Raw genomic sequence first — 13,438 nt, 5'->3', positions numbered from 1 at the left:
AATTTTTTTTAGAGTAAGTTATTTTATTTTTCAAAAATTAAGAGGAGATTGAAAATTAAAATTAATTGAAAACCGGAAACAATGTTTTAGCAAACATCATAAAATTAAGTAAACGGAAGCGTTTGTTATACGCCGTCTGACCCTATCAAAACAAGTAAAGTTTACTTTTTCCAATTTTTATATTTCGGAAAGTTTTGTTATTATTAAGTTAGTATTTTATAACTGGTTATAATTTATCTGTTTTATGTACATAAAAATATTTATTATAGTATTTTATAACTGGTTATAATTTATCTGTTCCATGTACATGAAAATATTTTAATATGATCCGTGTCCTTGTTTTTCTTAAGCTTTTTTTTATGATTAGAATTAAATTTTGACTTCACACGATAACTACGGAAATTTTATTTCGATGAATTGCTTCGTAAATATGTTTTATAAAAAATATGCTTTCCTGAAATTATTCATGCATGAATTAAATATAATTTATGAGTTTAAACACAAGTTTCCAATTCTCCTTCTGAAGATTTACTTTGGATTCATTCATTTCGAATTCATTTATGAACTTGAATAACCTTTCCAAAATTATATTTAAAAATTGTACTGTGCAGTAGGCAAAACAAATTTGGTAAATTTGCACGAAAAAATAAAATTGTTGAGAACTATTGATGTCTTTTAATCAAGTTACGACTTAGTATCTCAAACTGTGACCTTACATTTTTGTTACATTTGAGAAATTATTAACTTAAAAAAAATGGCGTCACTAGGTAAAGGCCGGGATGAGATAGGTTCGTTCTATAAATATTTGATTTTATAATTTTCAGTTTTACAAAACATTTTAGGTGTGTATTTCCATATCGTGATGTGTTGCGCCAACTGCAATCGCCGAGATGTCAAATAGATTTTAAACTTGCAATTAAAAAAAATACCAATAGATGTTTGCCCACGGGTGGTTACAAGTTATATCTTTCGAGTTGGTCCCTTTCTTTGATTTTTTTTTTTTAAATTTCTCGCGGGATGCTGCCCAGAAGTTGCCAAGACTTGGCGATTACTCTGCCACAGATCAGGATATGGAAATCTCCCCAATTTTAGGAGAAATTCTTTTCTAGCAATGAAAAACTTAAATGTTATTTCCTTCTTTTACCATTTGTGACCTCTTTCTTGTAGAGAAGTACACTCATTTCTAACAAAAAAGATTTCTTCCCACTTGTTTATCCCCTTATTTGGAAGCAACAAGCTAAGGTATATGTTACAAATTAAAATTACCTTTGCATCTCTACTTTAAAATAGAACTCTCCAGCTTTAGCCTCAAACAGTTGTGTTTTCCCGGTGTCTACATCCTCTCAAAGATTTAGTTTACACCCCTCCATATTTCAACGGAAACAATTTTATAATTTCCAGGGGAAAAAGTCCTCTTTTTGTTGATCATGATGCACAATGTGCAAACAGCACTGTGCATGTGTTTGTGAATTTTTTTAATGTAGGATTAATAAAAATTCTATTGTAAATTCTAGTGTAAAAACCTCTTTCTCAGCATTTGTCTAGAGCTTCAGCTTCTCATAATCAGGATCCTGTGCTTTGTCCAAAAGACAAAAAAAAAATATGTATGGGTTGTTAACTTTTCGAGGTAGTATAAAAAAAGAAAGTCAAAGTTTTAAATTTCAGTAACTTGAAACTAATTCAAAATGTTTAAAAAAAAAAAAAGAATTAGTGTTCTAAGAGTATTCAGTCCTAAGAGTATGTTGCTACAAAATATATGCATAACATTATAGTTAATTTTTTACATCGAAAAATCGAACAAAAAAAAACATCAATACTAACTGTTTAATTATTCCAAAACTTTTACAAAATATAAAAAGTGAGATGCATTGCTCACGTACAAGCACAGGTATACTTGACATTTAACAAAAATGATAACGCATGACATAACTTTTTTTAGGAAATCAGCACTGGTGTAGATTTGAAACTTAAAAAACAATTCTTGAAATCTTATAATATTCTTCTTATAAATTTCTTATTTTATAAATTTCTTCTCTACTTAAACACACTTGTAGGAAGAGTTCAAGTAGTATAGTAGTATTGAAGTGTAAGTACATGAATGTTCAACTTGTAGGAAGAATGAATGTTCTAAGAATATTCAGTCGTAAGAGCTACATAATATATGCGTAATTTTGTAGTTAATTTTTTTCCATCGAAAAATCCCCCCCCCCCAAAAAAAACATCAATACTATTACAAAATTTAAAAAGTGAAATACGTTACTCTCATAGGAGCACAAGAGTACTTGGAAGTAAAAGAATAATTAATAATGTGTGACACAAGTTTTTATAGGAAATCAGAACTGGTGTAGATTTGTTTCAAATTATTTTACTTAAAAAAAAATTTTTTTTTTAATCTTATATAATGTCCTATCAAAGTTGAATTACTATTCATTTAATTATCAAATTTGTTTCATCCATATTGCTATAAATTTCCTCTCTACTTGAACACATTTATGACAATTTTCAGATATATTTAGCAATTTTGATTCATTTGTTTTGATTCCTTTTCAACAGATAATGTCAGGTATCAGTCCATATTTACACTCACCATTCCGAACACCATTTGGGGATGCACTTGCTCAACTTGGCAATTGCCAACATTATTGGAGATGTCGTGAACTTGAATTAAATGTTCTTGATTGCACTGATGTATATGGTCATAAAGGATTGACAAAACAATGTAAAGAAGAATTAGCTGACTATTACGAATGCCTTTTTGGAGATAAAAGTGTATGTATCAAAATTTTAATCTTATGATTGCAGATGAATCTATCCAACTGCTGTATCTAGTTTGAATTAGATACAGCAGTTACATTAGATACTTTGTTATTGCGTGAAAATATATTTTTTAAAAGATTTTTTGGGGGTAATATTTTTTAGGTACAAATTCAAACTTAATTTTAGTGGAACAATTTCACCTATTTAAAAACCCTTTAGTAACAAATAAAGGAGAGGTCCAAAGTCACAGATAAATCTACCCAACTGCTGTATCTAGCTCGAATTAGATACAGCAGGTACATTAGATACTTTGTTATTATGTGAAAATATATTTTTAGAAGATTTTTCTTCGGTAATATTTTTTGGAACAAATTCAATGGTAATTTTAGTGGAACAATTTCACCTGTTTAAACACTGTTAGAAATAAGGGAGATCACACAAATAACTAAAATATTTGTTGGATACAATTATAATAAATAAATAAAAAAATGAATATATAGTTAGCTTACTTCATGCTGCCAATATACCAGACATACTTAGACTATACTTAGCTGATATACCAGATAATTAGCAGTAGTTGAATAGTGGGTATTACAATTATTCAGCCTTAAATTATATTCGATGAAATCTGATATATTTAACTAAAAATTGTAATATTAAGGAATGTGTTTAAAAAAGATTAAGATTTTAAAGCTGATGTTACTTGAACAAATGCTTACATACATGTATTTTAATCATGTGTCAATGAATCAATTTGTTGGTGATTAATAATCGATTACCCTTCTTCATAAACTAACTGTATATATAATTAGAAATTATAGTCAAAAGCACAAGAATTTATGCAAAGAAGCAGCAGAGCTATATACCACCAAAAATTTTGAAACCTAAAAAAATAAAGTATTTTTATAATGTCATGTAACAGTTAATATATTCTACCACTAAGCTCTTTAATTGTCAAAAGTAAACTTTCAAATTGACATTATAAAAAATGCATTGCTTACTTATGCCTTGTTATCTGTTATTTAAAATTTTAATTTTTCTTTTAGTTGGCAAGAGTTGCTGCCATGCGAAAAGAGCGTATGCGCCAGTATATGGCTGGTGAAAGATCGAAGAAAAATTTGTACTTGGAAACTCCAAAATTAGATTCATATTATAAAACTTATACAAAAAACATTGATTGAGTAATGGTTGTTTCACTGCCCTGGATAGTAAAAAATTAGATTTCTGTAACATCTTTCCCTATAGAATGTTGATTCAAAAATATCTTCAATATTTCTTGAGTTATAATAAATTTTTTATAACACTAGTCATTGTATGTCATTGATGTAATTTATTTTAAAGTTATACTTAAGTAAACATGACTAAATTTTCCTCACAAATATTTTTTTTAGTTTTTCTTTTTAAAGAAATTAAAAAATAATGAACATCTTTAAACTAGGTTATAAATAAAACTCTTATTATTACTGTTTTAGAAAAAAGAGTATAAATAAAAGTTCTCCTAGTTAACTTGAGCTATAATATTCAAATATCCTGTTATTTCCAAAGAAAAGAAATATCATTTAATTCTCGTTCGCTTAAATTTATTCATTCAAGTTCATATTGAGTTTAAGAAAAAATTCTTGACCTGCCCATTTGCTTATACATTTGTCAAATTGTATCTCAGTTTTTTAAAAAAGAACTAATAAATTTTAGAAACCACAGATTTATACTCACAAATACTTAAGAGTGACTTAAAACTTTTCCTAATTCAGTAACATGCAATCAGCGGTAACTGTTAATAGCTGCCTAATATTTTAATTTTGTATTTCATTTATTTTATTACTACTCTTTTTGTCTTTCATGGTATTAGCACTGGAAAACACTGGTATTCAGATATTACAATTTAAAACTTTATTTAAAAAATTCCTAAATCTATTATGAAGGAAAAGACCTTATTTCGATGTGAATTTTTAATTACTTTCTTTTACCTAACTTTTATAATTTACAATTGAAACATGATATAAAAACAAGTAGCTTGTATTTATACATTCAACATATGAAACAATTATAATTAAGCTAAAAAAATTATCTTAAGCTCTATATTTGATTCCGATTTCTTTCTTTCAGAATCGAAAGGAACTTTTTATTAATACATTGATTTCTAATTATAAGTCTAACTTTTCTATATTTTTGCTTGAACAACATTTCATAAAACTTATGACAATAATTCTCTTTGCATCTTTAAGTTTATAAGCCTTAATAGTTTTAAACTGTTCATCTATTAATATTACTCGTACAAGAGTATGATGAATATCTTTGAAGGATCTTCCCTATTGGATTAAAACTTAAATTTTAAATTGTGCATTTTTAAAAGCACCCTGCAAAATCCTTTTTGGGCTCAACAAAAAATAGTCTTGACCTTAAAAATACCAATAAATAAAAATAAAACCAATAATCATTGCTTATAATAATTGTTTTCTAAAAATCCTAATATTGATCTGATTTAATAGTAACTTTTGAAAAAATGTAATTTAATGTATACTTGATTCAGGTTCAAAAATGTGTTCAAGTAGTTAACAGAATGTGAATTCTAAATTTTATCTAAAGAATTTTAAAAACTATTTCATATTTTTTTAAACTTACTAACATTTAGCAGTCTTATTAACAACTTGCAATTAATTTTTTAAAATAACATAAATGCACTTTTTCTTCCTTTTTTTTTGTTTGTTTTTGTTTAACGCACTTTTATAGCTAGAAATACTTTGGGAATTATCAGCATAAGGATTCTATTATGATTTCAACTACTTGAACAAAAAATGTTAGTTAAGTTGTATTAAAGCTAAAGAATCTATTTTTGCCCTTTGATAACCTTCCTGCAATTTTAGATTTTCTTAGGTAATGGTTTCTTATTTTCTTAACTAAAAAATTTCTGAACTTAAACTAAATTTTAAAAAAGAAACTGGTATTTGATCCCAGGAAATAAGGTGGACTGTCGGTCCTCCTTAAACTGTTCTACCGCGAAGTGCTTGAATTTACACACAGTTCATTGGGCTACCAAAGCAAGGGATCAAAATTGTGATGGCATATTTACGGACCATCCTTAAGGATGTTTCCCAGACCGTCGCCAATAGCCCATTGTGCACCCTAGTCCGACGTAAAACAACAAAAAATAAGTTTTATGTGCAAAAGAAGAAAAAAATCAGTATTACTCCGCAAATAAAAGATAAATTCAAATTCATTTTTTCCTCTCTGACAATTATTGCCTCTGAGGTATTTTGTGCATAGTTTTTTCGCCCTCAAAATAAAATTTTAAAGATTATGCTTTTTTGGTTTGGTTTATTGATACAACATACATTTGTAGGCTTGTATACTCAATTAAGGCTTATAAACCTTTGTCAAGTAGAAGAACATATGGCACAATACAGAGAAACCCAACTGCTGTANATTTTGATTTTCACTTTTGCCCTAAATACAGCCCTAGAAATTTTTAGTTCCAAGCAATTTATGACCAGAAGTCAGAAAAAAGGTGTTTCTGTGGATATCCGATATTTCCGAAATAAGCAATTTCCAAAGCAATTTAAAGAAACTAAAAATATTCCCCCCCCAGTGTAAAATGAGGCGGCTATTTGACAATGCTGTGGGTGGTTGTTGCGAAAGCGGGATATTTCATCGGTCAAAAGAGCGTTTTATTGCTCTTTTGGTTAGAAAAGTGAAGAGTAACAATTATTTTATATTTGTAAACACTTCGATTAGATTTTGAAAAGAGCCCGACTTGTAAAAAAGAGAAAAAAAATGCATTTTGGACTTCAGAGGGCCCCAACTCCAAATAAAACTTAAAAAAAAAAAAAAAAAAGTGGGATCTGGGGGCGCTTGCCATCTCTGGGCCCCAAGCTATAGCTTATTTAGCTTATACGTAAATCCGGCCCTGCTGCCACCCCTGTGTGCTTAACAGAGCGTTCCCTGCTATTTTGACTTTATGGATGGTTGACTCGATGTACACAATAACAAGCTTCTTAAAATCTGAAAAAATTTAGAAAATTTCTGGTGTATTCCTCCACTCATGTTATGCTTATTAGGTGATGTTAAACAGGCTTAATATTCAAGGAAGTTTTATTAATGTGATTTGATTTATGCTTAAATTTGAGGCATAATTTTACCATTCATAAGAGTTTCCTGTAACTTATAAATTCTAACTGGTTGTGAGCCAAAAACAAATTGAAGAAAATTAATATCACAACATAAATAAAGAGTAATGTTTGCCAATTTTAAAGTGTTATCCCTTATTTGGCGATATTTGTATACAATATCATAATCTTTTATTGGGTTGCATCTTCCAGAGCATAGCTTGCTTGCAGTGTCTTCCAAATTCTTATGTTGTTTGTTTATTTAAATTTAAAAAGCGTGATATATTGTAAACACTGAAAGTATAATAAAATTTGATGGCCCACTTTTTTAAGTTTAGGCGTAAAAATCAATCTGAAGAGCTAACCAGGATGTTTTACAAATTATGTCAACTCTTTTAAAGTTGAAATTTCTTTATTAAAAGCGTGTTGCATCAATTTAATTCAATTTGTAATTGACAATTCTGGTGCATGGATAGGTGATCACTTTGATCTGTTTGCGAAGGGACCGAGGGCGTGCAGTTTTGGTCCTCGTTAAACTGTTCTACCGTAAAATGCTCAACTTCGCTTGCAGGTCAACGTACTACCGAAGCGGGGATGCCATCCCCTCTGCAGAGGATCAAATTTGAGATGGCATGATTTCAGATCATCATCAGGGATGTTCCGAGACCGTCGCCAATAGTCCATTGTGCAGCTCTAGTTCGATGTAAATAAGTTACAACAATAGACAATTTCAGAGTCAGATTAGAAAAACAACCGATAAGTTATTTTGACCACTGTATGGATTTTATTCAATGGATCCAGGAACAAACCTGAAATAGTATGAAATTTGGTTGGTATTGCAAACTTGCTAGTCCCGCAGTGGACAGATCGTTAAGACACGGTTCCCAGCAGATCACCGAAGTCAAGCATCACTGGCTGCGGTCAGTGTGTGGGTGGGTGACCACTTAGATCAATCTGCGTAGGGACCGAGGGTGTGCGGTATTGGTCTTCGTTAAACTGTGCTACCGTAAAGTGCTCGACTTCGCGTGCAGGTCGTTGGGCTACCGAAGCGGGGGTGCCATCCCCTCTGCAGAGGATCAAAATTGTGATGGCATGTCTTCGGATCATCCTCAGAGATATTTCCCATACCGTCGCCAATTGCCCATTGTGCAGCTCTAGTGCGACGTAAATGAACTACAACAACAACAGCAAACTTGCTAAAAGGTCATTTTCGCTTTACGCCCTTTTAATCGCCGTTGAAAGTTCACTAATCAAGTTCTTCTGGAATTTGCTCAAATCTTATGCAGCGGTAATAGTTTTTTTCTAAAAAAAAAAAACAGCTTATAGCTTGCAAATAAATTTGATTTATGAAAACTGTGACCGTAAGCTATCAACTTCAATAAAACTTCTGCATTTGTTCTAGAAAAAATGTAAGGTTTTTATTAGTTCGTAATTTAAATATATTAAAGAGTTATTCTCTTCTACGGAAAAAGAAAAGTAAGTTTTAGTAAGCTATCAGTTTTTAATTTAATAAATATATGATATTTTGAAAGTAAATAGCTGCCGATGACTCCTGATCATCTGGATGTTGTTACTATCTTATTAATATTTTTATTCAAAATGTAAACTTTTCATTAACTTTATTATTTCTCATTTATAGAGTAATTTGTGTGTGAAGTGGATTCTATAGCTGTCTCTCTTATTATTTGATAATCATCTTTGTAAATTAAGGGAGTATTTAAGAAATATGACCAAAATGGTCTGCTCCTTGTATTTATTTCATAAATTGAAATTTTTTTCCTATTTTCGTGAATGAGTATTGAGTTAATTTTTATTTTGCAGACCTACACGAATGGGTGTGTCCATATGAGCGATGAATAGGAGATCTACTGTTTGGATAGGTGATGTAAGTATAGATTTTCATTTAATATTTTAGACGCACATTATATAAATAATTATTATAAATAAAACTGCTAAATTTCTAGCATTAATCATGACGGCTAATAAATATTTTCAATTGGTAATCTTTTAATGTCTGTTATTATATTTGGCATAGTTTTTTTATTAATTAAAAAAACTTGCAAATTTGTTCTCCAGGAAATCAAGCTAAGTTAATTAATCTTATTATTTTTTCTATATTTTGTGAAAATATTCATTTTTACTCCTTCTGTTTGATTTGTTAAATTAAAAGCAATCTCTAATTACCAAAATTTTATTAATAATTTTTTAATTAGAATTAAATTGCCGATCTCTAAATTTTAGAATTGTTTCACAGTTAATCTTTATTAACCTAAATATGGTTGTCTCTCTTATTAAAGACTTTAAAAGGATTCAGTATAATTGTTCCTAGGTAGAGTGTGTCCTTTAACAGAATTTGTAAGAAAATAAGACAAAGATTTGAAAGAAGATTTCTTATTAGAATTAATGCTGTTAATATATTTTGCAATAAATTAGCTTGTTTTGGAAGAAGAATTAAATTCTTTTTACCACAAGTTATAGCACTGAAACAAGATAGAATTAAAAAAAATGAAGTAACATTTTATAAGAATTTATTATTATTGACTTCAATTGTGATCTTACTTTAATAACTTTTTTCCAGTTTTTTTGAGCATGTTAAAAGAGCCATCTTCCACATTGTTAGTATATTTCTTTTTAGCATCAATAGTAGTATCTATCCTTATCTATATAATAAAGCAGTGAACCTGCTTAACTCTTTTATTTCCTATGTCTTTTTTTTGTTGTCATTTTGATTTGTAATTGTCTACATTTCATAAGTCTGTTATTTAAGTATCTTCATTTTTTCTTTTCAAACATTTTCCCGATCTATCTCACTCCCTTTGTTACCAAACTTGTTTCTTCTGTTTAAAATATCCTAATTGTGATTAAAAGTGAAATAAAAAATATCTACTCATCAAAAGATTCCATCATTAATTGCATATTTTTCTATTATGAATAAGCCAAGTTTGAAATATTTGGTCTTTACATAAAATGAATATTAACTGCCATTAAGTAGAACGTCTCCAAATAGACTAAGTATTCAGGCGAAAAGTAGATTTTGCTTTATATTTTCGTATGTGATTTTTTTTCTATAACATATTATCTAAAAAGGTATAAAAAATGTATGAAGCAATTTTATTTTCTTTTGATTGTATTATTTATAAATACTGCTAATTTAGATATAATTTTCACTTAAACATAGTTTATAGCCCCTAAATGCAGTGTAGTGTATGTCTTTTTTTTCTTTCTTACAGTTGGATTCAAATATTGATGAAGATTTTCTTGTAGAAGCATTTAGAATATTAGGAGAGCCAATTTGCAGTGTAAAAATTATCAGGAAAAGTACTGAGTATGTATGTTTAATGTTACTTTGAAAATGTATAATTGGTATTTAAATCTTATTTAACCTTCGTTTGACAAATAAAAGTTGAGAATTTAAATTGAAATTTTTAACTACAGTGCTGCCACCTATTAAATTTACACATTTTCTTATAGAGCATTGTTTTTTATAAACTGACTAGTTTTATAAATCAGAATCTCTATGCGTAGGAAAAAGAATTCTTCAAATAATTCAATAATTCCTGAGTTCCATTCTGCTGGCATTTCTTCCTGTTCCCATATATGGGTAATATATATTCCCAGATATGGTGTTTATGTCACAACTTGGCTCCCATGTTTTATAAATTCCACTCTAATTTGGTCACTTCATGGAGCCTTGTTATTTTTTATCTTTGGAATAATTTGTTTAGAATATTAGAACTAGAACTACAATCTACATTATGGTCACCCTAATTATTCGCATTTATTGTAAAACTGAGGAAAAAGTATGAAAGTAATTAATAAGAAACTTACTAAAACACTTGATAAATCTGAAATAATTTCACTATCTATTCCTGTACCATAGCTGCCAACTCTTCCGGTTTAGCCGGAAGATTTCCGGTTTTTTATCGAAACTTCCGCTTTCCAGTTTTTTATTTTAATCTTCCGATTTTCCTCGATTTAAAAAAAATTCTATTTTATTTCATATTTTTTAAAACAGAGCCACCGAATTTGCAGATCCGAATATGTACCCGAACACATTTTTTAGATCAGGAATCAAATTTTTGCATCTTCTAGGCACGTGCTCGAACAAAGGAGAAAATCAAAGCAACGACGCAGAAGCTGAAACACACTCAGAAATGCAACTGCGTTTAAGAATCTGATTGAGAGTGAGAACGCTCCCTAAATATAGATCGGGAAGAAAACATTTCACTCGGCTGCCGAACGCAGACGAATTTTTTTTCGAACAAATTCAGTTGACGGCATCTGGCAATAGAGCTAATGTTTACTATTGTGAAGAAATCACATGTGTTTTTTTGATTTGCTATGTTTTTGAATCTTAGTTTTGAGAGGTAATTTAGTTTATCTTAGTTTTTAGTGAAATCGTTTTTGAATCACAGAAAACATTTCACTCGGCTGCCGAACGCAGACGAATTTTTTTCGAACAAATTCAGTTGACGGCATCTGGCAATAGAGCTAATGTTTACTATTGTGAAGAAATCGCATGCGTTTTTTTTTGATTTGCTACGTTTTTGAATCTTAGTTTTGAGAGGTAATTTAGTTTATAGTTTATCTTAGTTTTTAGTGAAATCGTTCTTGAATCACAGTTTAGGTCATCTCTTAGTAGTGAGAACTAGAGAAAATATTACAAGCTGATTATTTTTGTAAAAATCAAAATTGCTACATTGTAACATTTGATGAAAATTTTTTAAAGAAAGCCAAATCGTGCACAGATTAAACTTTGAAAAATAATTAAAATTGATGTCCCTAAGTGTTCTTAATTGTCTTAAAATCTTTAAATTTAACTATGTTCTGGAGAAAAAATACGTTGAAATTTTACAGCTTTTAATATTTTGCTTTTTTTGAAAACCCATTGTGGGCAGCTATGCTGTACAGTTTGTAATACCATGTTGGGAATCATCTACTAGCATTTTGATATCTTTATAAAATTTTCAGCTTTAATTTATGCTATGACTACATAATTTATTTGCTATTCCATGTTAGCATCCATAGTCTTCTCTATTTGATCTACAGTAGTTTTGTAGCCTTTTTTGTTTTGAAATGTTCTTCAACTCCAAGGCATCTCGACAGACTTCATTGAACCAGAAGTTGATTATTATTTTTAATATTGCATTAGCAGCCTCTTTAATAGTCTCTCCAGCCTCTTGCTGTGCAGAATAATCCCCTACTGTTTGTCTACGATAGGTACTCTGACCGCCACAAAGTCTGCGACAGTCTGGTGCTATGGAAACAAGAAGAGGGCATTTTAGGGAGGGTAGCTTCGATGATAGCTTGTATGGGAAGTATACCAGATTGGCTGACTAAGCCACCAGTAGGAGACTTATTTAATCTGATTCAATTACTTTTTTAAGATTCACGTGGATATTTCTTTCTTAATTGAAATTATTCTCTCTACTCAATCGGTTGTTATTTTTTAAATACAAAGGAAAAAAAGTGTACAAATTCTGATATTAAGGGTAGTACAGGTTTTTTTAATTTTGCGATATTTATTATGAATGTTCATTGATTGTTAGATGGTTTAATTTCTAAACTTGCACATTTTTTAAAGCAGTTAATTTCTTTTATTATTTGAGTTTTCTGGAAAAGTGAAGTGTTTAAACTTATTAACTCTGATTTTAAAAGGAGATAAAACTTTTGATGAAAATAGAAATAGTTCACGTTATCTGTGCCGAAAAAATACAAAATATCTTTCTTTTTATTATTTATTTTTGACTTTTTTTTTTAAACTGAAAGCAAGTTACCGCGTATAGGATGAAATCTAAAACTATCAACGATGATTTTTATCTGCACCCATCAAACCATCTGAAATTATTTAAGTTTTTTTTTTGTTGCTTAAATTACGTTTTCTTACTTGTATTTTAATGTAGCCTGTATAGTTTTTCTCACTAATTATTAAAAAAAGTAATTCTGTTTTTTATTATTTTTTTAATTTTTTTTCTTAATAACCAATTTACTATGTATGATAAATTTATAGAGTTATTTATTAATAAAACATTGAGCTTGCTTTAAACAATTTTAAACAATTTCCATACATATCCTATTTATCAATCATTACATAGAAATAACAATTTTAATTAGTCATTGAGTCAAAATTTTAATTGCGGTTACACCCAAAATTTGATATCATAATTTTTACATTTTTTGTTGTTTTCTGAAAAGTATATATTACACAAAACAATAGCCCAAAACGATTTTTTTTATTTTATTTATTTTACAAGATGTTAACAATTAAATTTTAAAGCTCTTTTTAGTTAAAAAAATAAATATCTAAGGATAGAATAAATGGATTTTAAAAAATTGTATCTCATTTTACGCAGAAGTTCTTGAAGTTTTTGATAAAATAGTTGTAAATAAAATATATTCTTCTAGTTCCAAGTTTGAACTCAAAAAATTTTGTTAATAAACTATAAATAATTAATTATTCATAATATTATTCACCTAAAATTATAAATTTATTATTTAATATAATGCTTGTTATTTTGTGAAACTTTAGTTTTTAAATTCCCTCCAAATCAACTGATACAGCGCAATTGAGCGATGAG

The 13,438-nt window shown here is 29.0% G+C and overlaps 2 protein-coding genes across 6 annotated transcripts in view; both read left to right on the top strand.

Annotated features, from left to right (window-relative positions):
* The window catches only part of LOC107445576 (tRNA Selenocysteine associated protein), a 363,438-nt gene that overhangs the window by 338,491 nt on the left and 11,509 nt on the right, over positions 1 to 13,438 (top strand). The window contains exons 1-4 of one of the 4 annotated variants that reach the window (XM_043047917.2): positions 7,750 to 8,336; positions 8,500 to 8,598; positions 8,682 to 8,745; positions 10,091 to 10,185. In XM_043047917.2, coding sequence (XP_042903851.1) covers positions 8,713 to 8,745; positions 10,091 to 10,185 — 128 coding nt within the window. In that variant the 5' untranslated portion in view covers positions 7,750 to 8,336; positions 8,500 to 8,598; positions 8,682 to 8,712. Of the gene's footprint in view, positions 1 to 7,749; positions 8,347 to 8,499; positions 8,599 to 8,679; positions 8,746 to 10,090; positions 10,186 to 13,438 lie in introns of those variants that run through there. The other 3 variants (XM_043047914.2, XM_043047915.2, XM_071182478.1) reach the window with 3 other exon arrangements.
* On the top strand, positions 42 to 4,063 carry LOC107445585 (NADH dehydrogenase (ubiquinone) 15 kDa subunit). 2 transcript variants are annotated; one of them, XM_016060010.3, is made up of 3 exons: positions 42 to 154; positions 2,554 to 2,769; positions 3,804 to 4,063. In XM_016060010.3, exons 2-3 carry the CDS (start codon positions 2,557 to 2,559, stop codon positions 3,936 to 3,938), a joined length of 348 nt encoding a protein of 115 aa, XP_015915496.1. In that variant the 5' UTR covers positions 42 to 154; positions 2,554 to 2,556; the 3' UTR covers positions 3,939 to 4,063. The 2 variants fall into 2 exon arrangements, with proteins under 2 accessions (XP_015915496.1, XP_015915495.1); XM_016060009.3 differs by having other exon boundaries at positions 93 to 207.

This window comes from Parasteatoda tepidariorum, chromosome 6 (assembly GCF_043381705.1).
Source record: "Parasteatoda tepidariorum isolate YZ-2023 chromosome 6, CAS_Ptep_4.0, whole genome shotgun sequence".
Lineage (NCBI taxonomy): Eukaryota > Metazoa > Arthropoda > Arachnida > Araneae > Theridiidae > Parasteatoda > Parasteatoda tepidariorum.
The sequence above is the reverse complement of the archived record's forward strand: the minus strand, read 5'-3'. Positions and strand labels throughout refer to the sequence as shown.

Excerpts from the sequence above, each read along its gene's own strand:
- LOC107445585 (XM_016060010.3), top strand. The coding sequence starts at position 2,557 with ATGTCAGGTATCAGTCCATATTTACACTCACCATTCCGAACACCATTT. Across the intron at positions 2,770-3,803 it reads GCCTTTTTGGAGATAAAAGT|TTGGCAAGAGTTGCTGCCAT; the intron begins GTATGTATCAAA and ends TTTTTCTTTTAG.